The sequence below is a fragment of the Rhyacophila brunnea genome, unplaced genomic scaffold (genome assembly GCF_057557595.1).
Source record: "Rhyacophila brunnea isolate RB1 unplaced genomic scaffold, BYU_Rbru_1.0 scaffold_21, whole genome shotgun sequence".
Taxonomy (NCBI): Eukaryota; Metazoa; Arthropoda; class Insecta; order Trichoptera; family Rhyacophilidae; genus Rhyacophila; species Rhyacophila brunnea.
Genome location: NW_028232871.1, coordinates 22,301,332 through 22,317,954, shown reverse-complemented (window position 1 = coordinate 22,317,954; position 16,623 = coordinate 22,301,332). Strand labels below are relative to the sequence as shown.

The window sequence follows — 16,623 nt, the reverse complement described above, 5'->3', positions numbered from 1 at the left end:
AGATTTTTTATACAACACACTCATTATTTAGAAAGACAATTTAAACAAACAGTGCGTACCTATGTATCTTTTAGTTAGACAAAATGTCAGCACTATAACTAGACGCAATTATACTACTTACCTAATATTTTGGTACAGCTACCATTTCAACCACAGCATGTTAATTCTGGAATCGTCAGTGTCAGTACTGCACTACGAAAAAGAACTCCCTATGTTAAAATAGAATCTCTTTGGATTTGTATGATCAGATTTAACATTATTGATTCTACTAGACTAACTAGAACTAGGTACATACTGCCATTCTCCAATAACTCACAATGTAAATATATTCCACGTTTCTATCATTTCTCATCACAGTACCTAAACGTAGGTAACTATTATGTATCGCTGGTGTATTATATTATTCATGCATCGAATTGGCCCACTGAATTCCGATTAAGGTCTTCACAACTAATCGATTTTTTGTTTTCACATACACATTGTTAATCATATTATGCGTATTAGCTAATATGTGTTATTATTAATTATACCTATCGTATGCAGTTTTAGTGTTCACCGCATACTTTGAAATAATATATTCATGAGGTCACTGCCCCCAAACACATGTTTTATCCGAAACTATTACCTATTACACGAAATCTAGTCCAAGTTTATCGAAGTAATAATTGCAATGTTCGTTGTTCTCATCGTCAGTTTTATAAAGTTTTTGTCGCCGTAATGTGCACGCAAGGAGTTAACACCCGGGCATGTATCATACCAGTATCGGGCGGAACGGTGAAATAACTGCCTCGGTTAAAAATAACTTGCTAATGCTCATAATTTCTCGCATTAGTAAGTTATGGAACGCCAACGTAACTACTTTGTTGTCTCCCCTAGTTATGTTATGATCACCTGATCACTTGTCAATAAGACGTTGCATACTTACATATTAGTGTGCATTAGGCTTTATTAAGCCAGCTGACACTTTGTAGTTATCAATGATTTTGAGAATAGGCATGAAGAATAGTATTTCACTTTTTGGTTCGTTAATTTAGGATGTGAAATTAATTGATTTGATATGCGGCAGAGTAGAATAAATGCTGATAAAATATGACCGATGTCTTTTGAAGAGAGAATAATACCTACTAGGTACACAATTAATAATTGTGACTGCACTGGTAACTGATGGTCGATGGCGATGGCTATTCAAAGCAATCTTTTTTCTCTTACAACAAATTAGTGATAGGGTGACAATATGTTGTCTTCTAGTTTATCGAAATAAAATCGATTCGGTAGTTACGAATGTAACATCAATGTCCAAATAGTGGAGGAGATTACAAGTATTCTGTATTGGCCAATTGAATATACCTACATATTACTATTCATAGTATTATACCTTACAAACTCAATTAATTTTTCCTACAGCTTCGGTTAGTAATCAATCAGTAATCACGTTAAATAACACTGAAAATCAGAAACCATGTCATCAATGCAAATCTATTTTTAAGTAGGTACTGTTACTGATTAGTTAAAGACGTTACCTATAAAGATATTATTCCTAACGTTGGATAACATTTCATGGGCTACTCCGCTCAGTATAAAATGTTATTCTATTCCAAACACTAAAAATATTTTGCAAAATTAATGTAAATTAAGAAACTGCTAACTCAAATCAATTACTAAAAGCATTAATAAACATAAAGAAATATCAAATTATTTCTTGTAATAGTAAAAACGAAACAGAACAAGTTCAACCTCATGATCTTGAAAACAGTCAGTTTATGTATGTAAAATTTACAATCGCAATTTTAGCTTTCAAATTTACTCATCTTGGTCACCGGTGTACTTACTTATATTCGTTCGGTATTCAGCTCCTCAAGTATTTATTATTTTCTCGCTACGCTGTAATATCGATTATGCTGTGATTTGACATAATATCTATCGCGGGGCATTTTCTTCTGGCTCGCCGCGAGCAAAATGTATGAACAGAAGCGTGAAATTACCCTGACGACAAGCAGCGATTGGCCTGCCGTTGTCGCGCGCTTTGGAAAACTCCCTCTGCCCCCGTAATAAAATAACGCGACATAATAGCGCGGGGTCGATTTTTCCACCCGAGCAGTACCGAATCGGGCGGCACTTATTGTTTTTACCCTTCGTTTACCGTGTATTACCGTATTTTGCGGCCCAGCTTTATGAATTTTGCTGGCCAGCTGCTAAATATAATATAAACTACTAGCGGGCCGAATTGGTCGTTCGTCATTATTGCTGTCAATTTTTGCTTTGCTTCAATCATTCGCAATTATGGTTTATTATTTAGTATCGCTATCATCATCGGTCCGAGTCAATACCTGCTGGATGAAAGCCTCCCCAAGCTCTTTCCACTCTACTCGTTCCCTAGATAATCCCTGCCACGTAATTCCGCTAATCTTGATCGTATAAGTCGATGTGGTTTTAGTGCGGGGCTCTGTGATCGTTCAAAGTAGGCTTACCATACGTTCCGATTTGACGATGAGTCCCGGAGTCCCGGCCGTCTTGCCAAACCATACTTATCAAAAAGCAAGGCAGATGCAATTTTCACGCCTTCTCGCATTTTGCGAACATATTTTATATTATAAATTGCCATTATTGCCACTCAGGTGACGGCACTTCAGATACCTAATGCAATTATTACGATTGACAACATCGCTGCTAATATATCTACACTATTACGTTGGTGTTCCGTATTCATTATTTTGAGCTACCTATTGAATTAATCAATATTTTGCAACCAATAAAAAATATGCAACTACGCCACCGGTGAGCGAAAACGTATATTTAAAAAATGCACGCTCTCTTCCTGTCATGTCTTGTTCGCTACAATAATTTACTTTTAAGTTTAGGAAATCAGTGTCGCTCTGAAGATGGGTTCATATCCCGAAACAGTTGTCAACATAAATAGCTAAATCATTATAACTCAATGTAAGTTTGAATTGACATCGTATTCCAACAACCACATCGCTGTAAATACTGTCAAATCTTGGTCAATAAATTTTAAAAAAGTTACGATTGTATTGAATCCTTTATGACACGAACACGTGAAAATGACATCTCCCACAGGAATATTAAAATTTATAGCGCCGTTTTATGTGTGTTTGCGTTTTGCGTACCTACCGACCAAAATTAATCCGAAGCCCTGTAATAATGAATGTAGGGCCGCGATATCACCCCCTTGGGGCTGGGGCAGAAAGGTCATTCGCCCAGTGAGATAGCGCGAATCCACCCACCCGCATGGTCGTGGCACGCGACCAAGGTCGTTTCGCCGGCCCGCTCTCTGACTCATTCCCGTTCGCTTGCACCGGTTCTTTCGCGCACTCCGATCGGAATAACTTAGCCGCGTTAGAAAGTGATTTCGTGCTGTACGGCCAGATTAGAGAGCTTTATCGCCCGGTCGTATACTGCTGGCAGAACGCGAAAGCTTAAATTCCGCTCGAAAGCTTTCATTGGCACTTTTGTCGTCAGTTACCGGCGCGTCGCGACGATTTTATGACAAATATTTTCATAATATTATTCTTGTTTTCTTTCACTGTCATATTGGATCGTTTTCTACATGTATCAAGAAAAAATACAGTCATATAACATTCCTGTTTGTCACAGAACAGATTAATAAAATATAAATGTAAAAGCTATCGTCATTGACCAAGGTTTAGAAACAGGGTACTGTATGACATTCATTCCGTGACACCCAAGTACCTATAGCAAAGCGTCCCAACTGCCCTCAATATTGAACACACGTTGCATTTACGTGACTATTAAAATAACATACACTTACCTATTCTGTAACGTGTTAAAGTTTATCTCATATTTTTCCACACTCTGCACAGTCTAAATCTCTAAATCGTACCAATGTACCTAAATAATACACCCGAATAAATCAAATGTACAGCTCTGACTAAAATGTGGTGATTTTAGGAAATGAAAATCTAGTAGTGGTGATCCATATTTGAATGCAACAAATAAGAGGGAATGCACAATTTGGGGGCTGTAGTACATCCGTAGCCTGATATAATACCACACACTGAATGGTAAGCCAGCCCACATTAATTGTGTATTCCCTCTTATTTGTTGCATTCCAATATGGATCACTATTCTTTACTAGAATCACCACATTTCAGTCAGATGTGTACATTTGATTTATTCGGGTGTATTATTTAGGTACATTGGTACCAAATAATGAAATTATTACTACTAACTTTCTTTGATATTTCGAATCATTCTTATTTATCATATCCGAATAGTTAGGCAGCTTAACATGAAAATGTGAATACTAGACAAAATCACCAATATCTTCCACGTTTAACTTTTTGGTATGAACCACCTCTTCCGGCGTCCATCTCGAAACATAGCCTTATTGCTAATATCTCGGTTTCTAAGTCTAAGATACATCATTTTAAGTAATAAAAAATCATCCAGTCAACGTGCTGTTGTCCTTTGTCAGTCAGCAGTGCCATCCATTGAATTCATTATTTGCGATAATAAAATAATAGGGGCTCTCCTGGGAATGCTTTTCGTGATATCATAATTAATAATCTATTAAAATATATTCACTAAGAAAATAATTTGTTTCACTTGCTTCTCGCTATTTATACAATTTATTCAAATGACAAGTTGTAAGCTTTTCTTTCGGAGCGAAAAGTGTATACGTTTTGTGCGGTAATGTGGCCCGGAACAGTCGCGGAGCGCCCGCTCCGACAATGCCGACAACTCGCGCTCATGAATAATCAAATTTCATGCTAAAATATTTAAATGTCGCCATACTTCACTCGCACAGAATATTATAGTTCACTTGCCTACAAACAGTTTCGCTCCGGTTTGTTTGTAAGAGAACATTCGGTGGTTCTTTTATTTATTACTCTGGAATATCACCCGCCTTGATTTCGTATCTGAGTGTGCTACTGCTTACTGACAACTGGAAATTTATTATAAACAACAACGTAGTATTTTTGTGGCCAAATGACTTGAAACTGCTTAGAAGCTATAGATCTGATGATTATTGCATTAACCCAGTACATTCACGATATCATATGAGATTTTATGAAATTTGTATAAGCAGTAATTTTAAATTTTACATTTTTAATAAGTAGGTATTAATTACATTTGAAACTATGGTCGTTTCATAATCAATTTTAAATAAGTATTGAGACGAAAAACATAACTTAGCGACAAAGAATGCTCTCATTAAACAGCAGAATTGAATTATGAACAGTACGACTTACCTAAGCGCATGCCAAAAAAGAAAGCTGGGTGTTGATTTAATTAATGGAATGCTCCTTCATGTTAGCTAAGGAGCCCTAAGCATTTGAAATTTTGGTGCCTCTATCTAATAAAAAAAATCGTAAAATGTATTTTTTCGAAATGAAACAAAACTTACATAGGGTAAAAAAAAAGGTTTTTCTGTATTCAATATTTATTTGTTTATTGAGCGTACTTCAGTGAAACGGCAAATAATTTTCAACTGTAAGTGCGACGAAATTTCTCACTAGTCGCCAATCGGAGACAGATAGTTGAGGTGTCCGCACGTCGATTTGTTTTGTCATGGCGTCGGATGAAAATATTCTTAAATCGTGTAAAGATGAATAAAAAACTTTACGTATGTACTTAAAAAAGAAAACAAGTCAATGAATATACTATTATTATTAGTAATATAACATTAAATAGACGCATGTTGGATTTTTATGACAAGTTATATTTCGTTCGGCACGCGTCATTTGCACAATCCGCGCATCGCCCAGCCACGATCTTTTTAGACCATGCCTCAACTTGAAGTATAGCCTTATATGGAAACATTTACATACATTTAGTTTTAGTACTTAGTACTTACTCCAATTCGATGAAACCGACAACACCATTTCTTTAACAATGTTTTCTCAGAACCATGTCCGCGTATTACAAATAATAGTTCATAGTCGGTCATATACTCATATAATATGATAATATATACATTGCTATCTTTACATTGTTGTATACACGACAAAGATTTTGGAAGTTCCCATTAATTTTTCTTTTGTACACCACTTTCTACCTGATATGATAAGAATGCGTCATAAAGTCACAAATGTACTGGCTCTCAACCATAATTTGGTTTTAGCAAAGCAAATGAAAAATTACTCAATTTCTGCGGTGTCCCCTTTCTCGTGATGCCCTTATTTTGATGATAGGTTAATGCAGTGATTGGCTCCACGAACCTAGGGACGGTCCCTGCCTCTTTAAATAAAAGACTCCAAGCGTGACGGTCAAGTGCTAATTATGGATACTGTTACATAGTTTTTCATCCAAAATTATCTAGTTTGCGCTCTGTGGTCGTGTAAACACGAATCCGGAAAAATCCAGCTGCTTTGCCAAGTTATTGCAAATATCTTGAGAGCATGATTACGGGCGGTGCAAACTCTGCGAGTGTTTATTGTCAATTACCCACCGATCGATGTAAATTGGAATTGCTAATTAATTATTGTTTTCGCGGTAGGTAGGCATATCGCTCTCGACCTTGACTATCAGCTCCGTCGGCCCGCGTGCAGATCTAATGCGATTTATTCATTATGCGAGCCCCGAAGCCATGCACCCGTTTGGCTTCCTCCCGATTCGATCGCTGTATTATTTTATCATTATTGTCGCAATACAAATCAACTGAAACATGTCGATAAACCGATTTGCTCTTTCATACTGGATTTATTTATTTTTCATCAGCTTGTGAACTGGAGCAAGCAAATTTGTATACGCTTTTATTATTTATTGCAATACAATAATTTTGCTATTATCGCAAACATTTAAAAGATATTGTCCAGTTAGTTAGATGCGCATATATTCGGTGAAAACCCAACCCTTTTGGAGTCGCGGCTTCCTTTTATAATTGCCAATTATTAACCTGCGACAAATTTACAGAACAGGGCATTTTTAATGCAGTGGATTATCAATTATCACACTTTTTTTTCATTGAATTTACTTTTACTTTTAAATTATCAAACATTACATTTTCGTAATGAAATTCTGTCCAAGGAAGGCCCATATCATTCGGCAGTCTTATTATATTTCAAACATCGAGAATGATTAAAAAACATTGATGGATATCGATTGTTTTTCAGTTTTTGCCTACTAGTTGCCGACCCCCTAAAAAACAGCTTTCGACCTATATGAGTTATATGAGTTAAGCTTTTCTAAAATCATGCTTTTTTTCGTAAATCGCGTATTTTTGTTGTCACATTTTACCAGGTTTTTTTTTCATAAAAGGTTTTATAGAATACGGAAAAAAGGGTGTATATATTAGAATACGAAAACGAAAAAACGGCAAACCTGGTCAAACAATTAATCCATCCAGAGCTGTGGAGCTCACAGACTGAATCTTAAAACCCCGAAATTCAAACGGATACATCCAGAGAGGTAGCACTAATGTTAATGTCGACGTTTTTTGTTTTCCCATTTCGAAATTGTACTTGAAATAAATAAATTACAGTGATTGTGGTCATCGTCATTAAAAATATTTCCTTTATTGGCGTTGCAGGCAAGGATGGCGGGGAGACGGAAGTGGTGACAGTGGTGGCGACCCCCGGCCAAGGAGCCGACCGTCCACAGGAGATTAGCTACACGGCAGAGAACCTCATCGGCAATGGCAGCTTCGGCGTGGTCTACCAGGCCAACCTCTGCGACACGGGCGAGCTCATCGCCATCAAAAGGGTCCTACAGGACAAGCGATTTAAGGTAATCTCATTTTTTTTTATGGGAGTTTCTTGCTCCTCCCATTGCCGTGGGTCATGACCAAATTGTAATTGAGCCGATGCTTCAACAATCATCTGTCATTTATGTTCACGTTCTGCAGCCATATTGAGAGTCAAAGATAAACTGACAATTTAAAAAACGGCAAAATGTGAATGTTAAAGGATCCCATATTATTTTGTGGTATGTTTAAATAAAATTTAGTTAGAAAAGATTTTTGACTTAATTCATAGTTAAGTACCTACGTAAATTTTATAAAACATAAAAAAACCCACTGAAAGTGGGAAAAAGTGGTGATAACACAGTGTTGTGATCTGGAACCAGTATCCTCTCATTTCAATTACCACCATCACTTTGTGTGGCATTAAAATGACCCAGTAGTACACCATGGAATTAGAATGAAAAAATGAATCCACTACAACTTATTTGTATGAAATTTTAGAATGCTGTCCTATATTTTCTTTTGTGAAGCGTTCGCTGTGGATTTCTTTGTGATTATACTAGAATAAAATACTGATTTAACTGCATCTCATAGTTTTTACTAATTAAGGTATCGAATACGAGTTCAAATGTTAAAATGAATGATTTGATGTTTACTTTCAGAATCGGGAACTTCAAATAATGCGTCGGCTGGAACATTGTAATATTGTCAAATTGAAATATTTCTACTACTGTAGTGGTGAAACGGTACGTTTACAACACTTCTTTTTCTTATAATTAAGTTTACACTAAATTCATTTTCATCGATTCATTCATTGCTGTCAAAAATTTGCAATTCAAAAGCATGATAGGTTTATTTTTATATCGTTTCACTTGTGTACATTTAATATAACTTCAAAAGAATCTGCAAGTATAATATTACTTAACTTAAGAGCATACAGCAGTGAAACGGCAAATAATTTTCAACAATAGGTGGGACTAAATTTTGCACTCGTTGCCAATTGGAGAGCGATAGTCGAGCTGTGAGCACGTCAATTTGTTTTGTGATGGCGTCGGAGGAATATATTCTTACATTGTGTAAAGATGACTAAAAAACTTTACACATTTCCTCAAAAAAGAAAACATGTCAATGAATATAATATTATTATTATTACTAATAAAACAATAAACATAACATGAAATGGACGCATGTTGAATTTTTATGACAAATTATGTTTTGTTCGTCACGCGTCCTTTGCACAATCTGCGCATCACGTAGTCACGATCTTTTTAGACCATGCCTCAGCTGAAGTATAGCCTTAATATGATGATACCTAGAAAAATAAAAATAAATTTATGTTCGGTTAATGTTAACCCCCCCACCCCCCTATAGATACCAATTGGAATACAATCCTTTAGAATTTTTATTAATAATGTTGGAAATATTTACCCCATCATAATATATTACAGGTGTTTTTTTTTTCATTTTTAACAAAGTAATTAAGTATGTTTTCCAACTGCACCATTAATAATTTTACAATTGTCACTGTATTCCATGGATTTGGAAAGAATATTCAATTATATGGAACATTTGACATTAATTGTGTATTCTAATTAAAACCCCTTTTCATATTGTTGTAAACCAGTTTGTTGGTTTTAATTTTAAAGCTATTTTTTTAAAGATTCGTAAATAATATTTCCATGTTATATTATAATTTCTTATAGTGATATAATAGAAGATAATTCTGTCGATTCGAGGAAAAGTCGACAAAACGTGAAATCGAGTTGTATTATGCTAACTTCTGTGTCATGTTTATCAGGAACAGGGATGTGTCAGAATCAGTATTTTTCTACATCTTAGTAAAAACTTTTCTTCGGTGACTTATCTCCCTAATACTTTTTTAAAATGTCATAATGATACATCTTGATTTGTCGTTTTTGACCTGTCTCCTTGAGGCCACAGAATTAGTCGCAGATATTGCACATTGTGTTTTATTCAATTTTCTATAGAAATAAGTAAAGTGTCCATGGGTATGTTAATATGTTTTTGTTTGGACGTATTTTGGATTAAAGAGAGACGTGCCGATGGATATGACTGTGTTCATGGGAGCCATGCAGGTAGTCTGGAGACCTCAATATGAGTTGACCCATTGCCGCAAATCGTACATTACGAGTAGACCTCAAAATGAATTGAATTGACCCTTATTTTGACATATATTTTTCATGAAAGGTCATCGGGTGGTTTCAACTCAATCGGGACGGATTTTATACTTACTGTTTGCTTTGATTTGGTTAAGAGGCATTCTTTATTGCGGCAAATATCTTTCTACTGTCTCAATATTTATTCACTCTTTTGCGTAATTGAAGATGTTTGCAGCTCATAAAGACCTCCCATATTCAGTGCAATGCATGTAGTTATTGATTTCTTTGAGTTGAGACTCACTCCAAGATAAATTCAAAACATCATCATGTTTCATCCCTATGCACAAAATGTTCATCTAGTATTGATTGTAAAATAAATTTTGTTGTAAACATTTTTGTGGCGAGTTATTCCATATTGTAAAGTATTTAAGCAATTTGACTTTAACAATTTGATAATCATTTTCATTTCGTTGATGAGTATTATTTCTGTATACCTGAATGATGTGATGCTATCGTTATTGATATCTCTTGTAACTATTTAGTTATGGCAATATTGGTATAATATCTGGATTTCTATCATTGGGTCACTCATTACGATGATGCGCTACATGGCTCCCGTGTAAAATAAATAAGAATGATTGGATACCCGTAGATAACATATAATATTCCCGTGTGATAATATAATATTTTAAGGCTTTAGGCATGATCACCCCCACGATATAAATTGTTAAATCCAATGCTTTTTCCTGTATTCAACTTTTTTACCTGATTTTTTCCAATTTACAAATTGACTTTAATATAACACTCCCCAACACTTAATTCATCGTGAATTTTTATAGCATTTACATGGTTGTAGCTTGTCGGAATTCATACTGCTGGTATACAATTTGCATGCAGATAAATTTATTTGTAAGTACAGATGTCATCATCTGATTCGGTGCACCTCAATGCCAACTATATTCAGGCCGTGCCACTAAATTGCGAATTACGATGCTATTGCTAGTTATTGATTTACTTTGAATTAATTGCTGTAACCTGTTTGCAATAGATGCAGATTTTCAACATGCAATAATCATCATTTTCTACAAACAGTTTAGCATATTGCATTCGAAGTATGAGCAATAACATCAAAGTTCAAATTTTCGCATCACGGCCTGACTATAAGTGGGCCTTGGGTGCACAATTAATTATGAGAATAACAAAAAACACAATTTCCAAAAAAAATATTATCAGCCATGTGGACATCCCACGGCTGCGATGGTCAAGTGAACGTGTCAGCTTATAAAGTCTTCAGTATCGGGCTTGCCAAATCATCAAATTAAAATTCTTTCAATACCTTCCATTTTCAAATTCAAATTTTCAATCTTTCAACCATTGGTTGCCCTAGTTGCGTGTAGTACAGTGCCATTTCGGGTACGAAAAAGTTTTTAATCTTGTGTTTCCAAACATTGAACACTGTCAGTTCTCAATTAAATATTGGCCGTACACCCTTTTTGCAAAAATGCCACACCATGCAATAACTTTGGTGGTATGATTTCTTGGGTTATTAGTCTCCCAATATCAGCTGTTTCTATTATTTTTATGTCCACCAAGATTAAAATGGGTATCATTCTTGATGTTTTTTTTCTACTGAAATTGACAAATATTGACAGTGAAGTTCAATCGTGAGTTATCTTCACAGGTTCTACTCTTCTACATGTATATCAACAAAACAATGACAGATGATTTTGCCAAATAAATGACAATATCTTATATATAGCATTGCAATCGACAATCTTGTTTGATTCCAATTGCATCCGATTAGATACACCAAATGAATAAAACAAATCCTATTGGTGATAAAACAAATCTAACTGGTGATTCTAATCGGATGCAATTGGAATAAAGTAAGACCCTGCCTCGACGCACGTCTACTGCAATGCCGTGTGTCTGTAGCCTTATAAGGTGATGGTTACACCCGATACACTCGACTTACCGAAGTTTTTACAGAGCATTTCCTCACATAGCTGCATGGCAATCATGTGATCTGTATACCAGTCTTTAGACTCCGATAAACTTACTCCTGCAGTTGTGTCAATCCACTTTAAAATTAGGCATCGCTGCACCGATCAGATTGCAGCTATATTTCATGTATAAACATTCATTCATTTTGTTTTTGGGAACACAAAACTTATTTATGGTCTTACGTGACAACTGATAACTGATACGTCAATTCAATATTCTTTTTAAGTGAAAAAATTTTTATGCGGTACACGAAAATTGCCAGTATAGTGAATACTGCCAACGGTGTGACGAAAAAGCATCGCGATTGACTTGAAAACTAATCTAACACCTTTTCATTCACATAGCGTACACGCTGTCGGGTAGTTAGTTATTGAGTATTTTATAATGAATAAAAATACCAATTACGTTAAAAATTATAAATACCTAGAAGTCATCCCGGATATGAACCTTAACAATAATAATACCCAGATACATGTATTTAAGTTTTGTACTATTCCATTTGAGTACAAAACTTAAATCTATTTGAATTTAAATTCAAATTCCATCAAGTGCCCTCGATCGATTGTATTAATATTACAGATAGGTAAATGTGTTAAGTACCTATATAATATTATACTTTTTTATGAGATGACATGGAAATAAGTCAATAAATGTAAATATAGGTGTCTTTTGTTTTATTTTATATCAAAATGAGGGAAACCAATTGTTCATCTATTTACTAACTATTTTAAAGAAGTTTCATTTCTACTGTGCGTGCCCAGCATGCACTCATGATTTTTTTTAATCCTTGCTAATTAATTTTGTTTGGAATTTTAAAAGACTGATTTGTTTAATGAAATTAATTTAATGTCATGATCATGTAGGATCATTTATTCCAGTTACAGCATGTCATCATAAGACCATAAGTTCACAATAATTAATGAAATATTCAACAATTACAAGTATATTCATATGTTTTTGTTATTTATTATATTATTATATATGTCAGAATTGACTACTTACGTAAGATTTTAATCAGGCAGAATAGGTTATTTGTTGTTGTATTAAAATAAAAATAAAATAATAGTTTTTGTTGGTACGATAGCCAGCGAAATGTCGTAAAGTAGTGAGTAACTGATTTTACTTTTTTTATAAGTGTTTAATTTGAATTCAAAATAGTTGTTTCATGTTTAAATTTAAACTCTTTCAATATTAATTTATATTCTATCTAATTTAATTGTCTGTTTGAACTAAATATTGATTGAAATGTAAATAAATGGCCTAATGTTTGTTTGAACTGCCTTGCCTGTAGTAATGGATGTGCTGTGAATTATCCTGATGTCTCTCTTCCGTGTTGACTCAACCTATGCAAATGTTTAAATATTTCAGAAAGATGAAGTGTATCTCAATTTGGTGCTCGAATATATGCCTGAAACAGTCTACAGAATGGCCAGATATTATGCTAAGAAAGAACTTAATATACCAATCATGTTCATTAAGGTATGTAATAATATAATATTTATTTATTCAAAATGCTTCGTCCTTTATTCTATGTGAAATCGCAGCTGTGACATATTGCCTGTAGGTGACAATAATTAAAGCTCCCATTACAAGCCATAGCATTTATTATTAAATTTGCCAGTTATGTTACTGTCTAATAGGTAGAATATCAACCTAACACATGGAGGTCTTTGGCAATAAAACTTATTTTGTATGCTAATTTTTCTAATTACAATTCTGTGCATTTGAATTGAGAATGTCGGTGTCTCAGGTAGCTATTTCCTGCCATTTTCCACCCCTGCATAAAAGTTACCTTTAAATCAGTCGACATAACAATGAGGATTTCTCGATCCTCATCTGAAAAAATTGTGTCACAAATCCTTTATTACATTTATTAAATTATGCTGCAATAGTTAATGCGACTGCTAGAGTTAAATGTTACCAAGAAAAGTAAAAATATTTAATGTATTGTCTATTTTTAAATAGAACAATCTATTGTTATGCTATTTTTGAGTACCTACACATTTAAAAAAAATTATAGTTGGCTCTACAATCCTATGTGGATCTGGGCCGCCTTAGGCTACATAAAGACACACGGCATTGCAGTAGACGTGTGTCGACGCAGGTCTTATTTGATTCCAATTGCATCCGATTAGAATCACCAGTTGAATTTGTTTTATCTAATTGGTGATTCTAATCGGATGTAATTGGAATCAAATAAGATCTGCGTCGACGCACATCAACTGCAATGCCGTGACTGTGTCTGCAGCCTTACGAGGAGGTTTATTAACAGACAACACCCACAATGGTCGAGCAAGCTACGCGTCAGGCTTATAATGTCGTAGGTCCTGGGTTTGAATCCCGCATGAATCGAAATTCACATGTTGTTTTACAATGTGTGTGTTGGACCCAATAGGTTCAGCAAGTAACTGATATCCATTTTTCATAAAAAAAAATCTGTTGAGAGTTCACATTTAGATTTTTATAAAATAATTTACCTCCGTCAAATTGATACTTATACGATGACAAATCGTACATCACATTAGTTTTGACAATAGTGTAAATACTGAAATAGCTTTGAAAGCTTTTATGCATCTGTAAATTATGCAGATAATATTGATTCTGCAGAACGGCAACTTTACAATTTTTTTGAAAAATTAATCAATTTTGAGCTATAGATGAATTTTTGTAATAATTGCAACATGTGTCTGTGTTCAATTCCAGGTGTACATGTACCAGCTCTTCCGCAGTTTGGCTTATATCCACTCGTTGGGAATCTGCCACCGGGATATCAAACCACAGAACCTCCTACTGAACATGGGGACGGGCGTGTTGAAGCTGTGTGACTTTGGCTCGGCCAAGCACCTGGTGCGGGGAGAGCCCAACGTATCATACATTTGTTCACGATATTACCGAGCGCCCGAACTCATCTTCGGAGCTATTGATTACACAACCAAGATCGGTGAGATTTCAAATGAATTTTTGTACAGATTGTGGACCGATGGTGTAGGACTAATTTTCATAATGGAGTGCTTATTGTTTAGTCGGAATTGCTGATGGATCCTAAGGTTATGCCTTCCGTCACTTGCTACCGATTTACACACTTATACAGTGAATTCTATAGCATAATAGTGCTATGAGAGTGTTAGTCACCTGACACGGAGCGATTACCCAACACATGTTGGTTTTTGTAGCCTGACAGTAGAATAGAATGTTTCCAAACCAGTGGCAAAGAGTTTAGGTAGGCTGTGAATATTGGACATTAATGATGCCCACTACACATCGTCCAGTCACACTCGTTTGTTTTCAATTGAACTAAGAAAATAGGTACATATCGCAAATGGTGTTAGTTAGTTTTTAATATTCAATTAAGCCCTGCCTTACCAAACCATAATAGATGTACAGGTACCAGAATATGACACGGAGTCAGTACTGACACATTGAAATTTATCTTGCTTTAGACTTCAGGAACAATACTTACCATAGTTTCATTTTCATTTCAAATCGCTACCCGTACCGTTTTGCATACACTTCATTACCGAATATCACGCAATAGCAAAACTTTAATCAGTTTGGCCCCCAGATGAGAGTCAGCATGGCTTGAGAGTTGAACTGACTACTTTTATAAATGCTCATCGCAGGATATTTCCAGATTATGATCTTTACCATATGTGGTAAAAAATTATAATTCCTAACCGAATGATAACAGTTAGTGAATGTGGATTTTTTTGTTACAATTCCAGATGTGTGGAGTGCGGGCTGTGTAATGGCGGAGCTACTGTTAGGTCAGCCCATCTTCCCCGGCGACTCGGGGGTGGACCAGCTTGTGGAGATCATCAAAGTGCTGGGCACGCCCACGCGGGAGCAGATCCGCCAGATGAATCCTAACTACACGGAGTACACCTTTCCTCAGATCAAAAGTCATCCGTGGTACAAGGTCAGTACGCTACCCGCCTCACCTATGGGTGTGTGGGATACTTAAGCCTTCACATGAATGAAGTGTTTAACCCCTTTTAGTTGCTAGTACGTTGACTTACAATTAACAATTGGGCAGGGCTTCTTTTTTTTATATTATCATTGCAATTTTTACCAAAAAGATTTTCACAATAGATTACATCGGAACCATTGTGAATTACATATTACTATATACATAAGACAAATTACTATAATACCATTCTTTAGTCAATTTATTGTTGATTGATTTTACGGACATCGATTTATCGGATTAAATTTCCTGTCTGTATTCCGCTCGTAAACAATCTTCGGTGCATGATTAGTATGTGATGAAACACCATTGCTTGCGGTAATTGGTTCTGTTGTCGTGTGGCGTGACTTTCTGCAGCAGTTTTAATGCTTGCCGGCTGGCTAATGTTCGGATGCGTAAATAGGATTTTTTTGTTTAGATAAATACATCTAATTAAAAACAGGTCAACTATGTATAGCCTTACCTTTATATGTCTTAACGTCAGTTCTGTTGTCTGTTCGAGGTTTCCGTTTTGGTCCGTTCAGTTTTGAAACAGCGGTGTATTTAGACAATCAGTTTAGTTATCCGATCAGTCTCAGTTGACCGTTCAATTGGGAAATGGCGATAAATATATTTACATATTTTTTAACCACTAAAAATTAATATTATTTTTATAGTAACTTTCTAAACATGTTGGTTGGAATGCAGCACCCTATATTTGAAGAAATAATAATAATTCATTCCAAATTAGAAGTAGTATGAAAAATATGGCAACATAGTAATTTACACGTCTATTTAACTGAACTCTAAAAACGTTTACGATAACTGACGGAAAATCCATCCTATCTCGTCTCCGTTTTGGTTTCAGTCGGCTGCTTCAGTTTTGCATTTAC

General features: G+C 35.2%; 1 protein-coding gene across 3 annotated transcripts in view; it reads left to right on the top strand.

The window, feature by feature from the left end:
- Nucleotides 1-16,623, top strand: part of LOC147070858 (glycogen synthase kinase-3 beta-like) — a 135,590-nt gene that overhangs the window by 103,523 nt on the left and 15,444 nt on the right. For all 3 annotated transcript variants that reach the window (XM_085948961.1, XM_085948962.1, XM_085948963.1), the window contains 5 exons: nucleotides 7,511-7,707; nucleotides 8,326-8,409; nucleotides 13,156-13,266; nucleotides 14,491-14,728; nucleotides 15,510-15,703. In XM_085948961.1, the coding sequence (XP_085805087.1) occupies nucleotides 7,511-7,707; nucleotides 8,326-8,409; nucleotides 13,156-13,266; nucleotides 14,491-14,728; nucleotides 15,510-15,703 (824 nt within the window). The remainder of the gene's footprint in view (nucleotides 1-7,510; nucleotides 7,708-8,325; nucleotides 8,410-13,155; nucleotides 13,267-14,490; nucleotides 14,729-15,509; nucleotides 15,704-16,623) is intronic.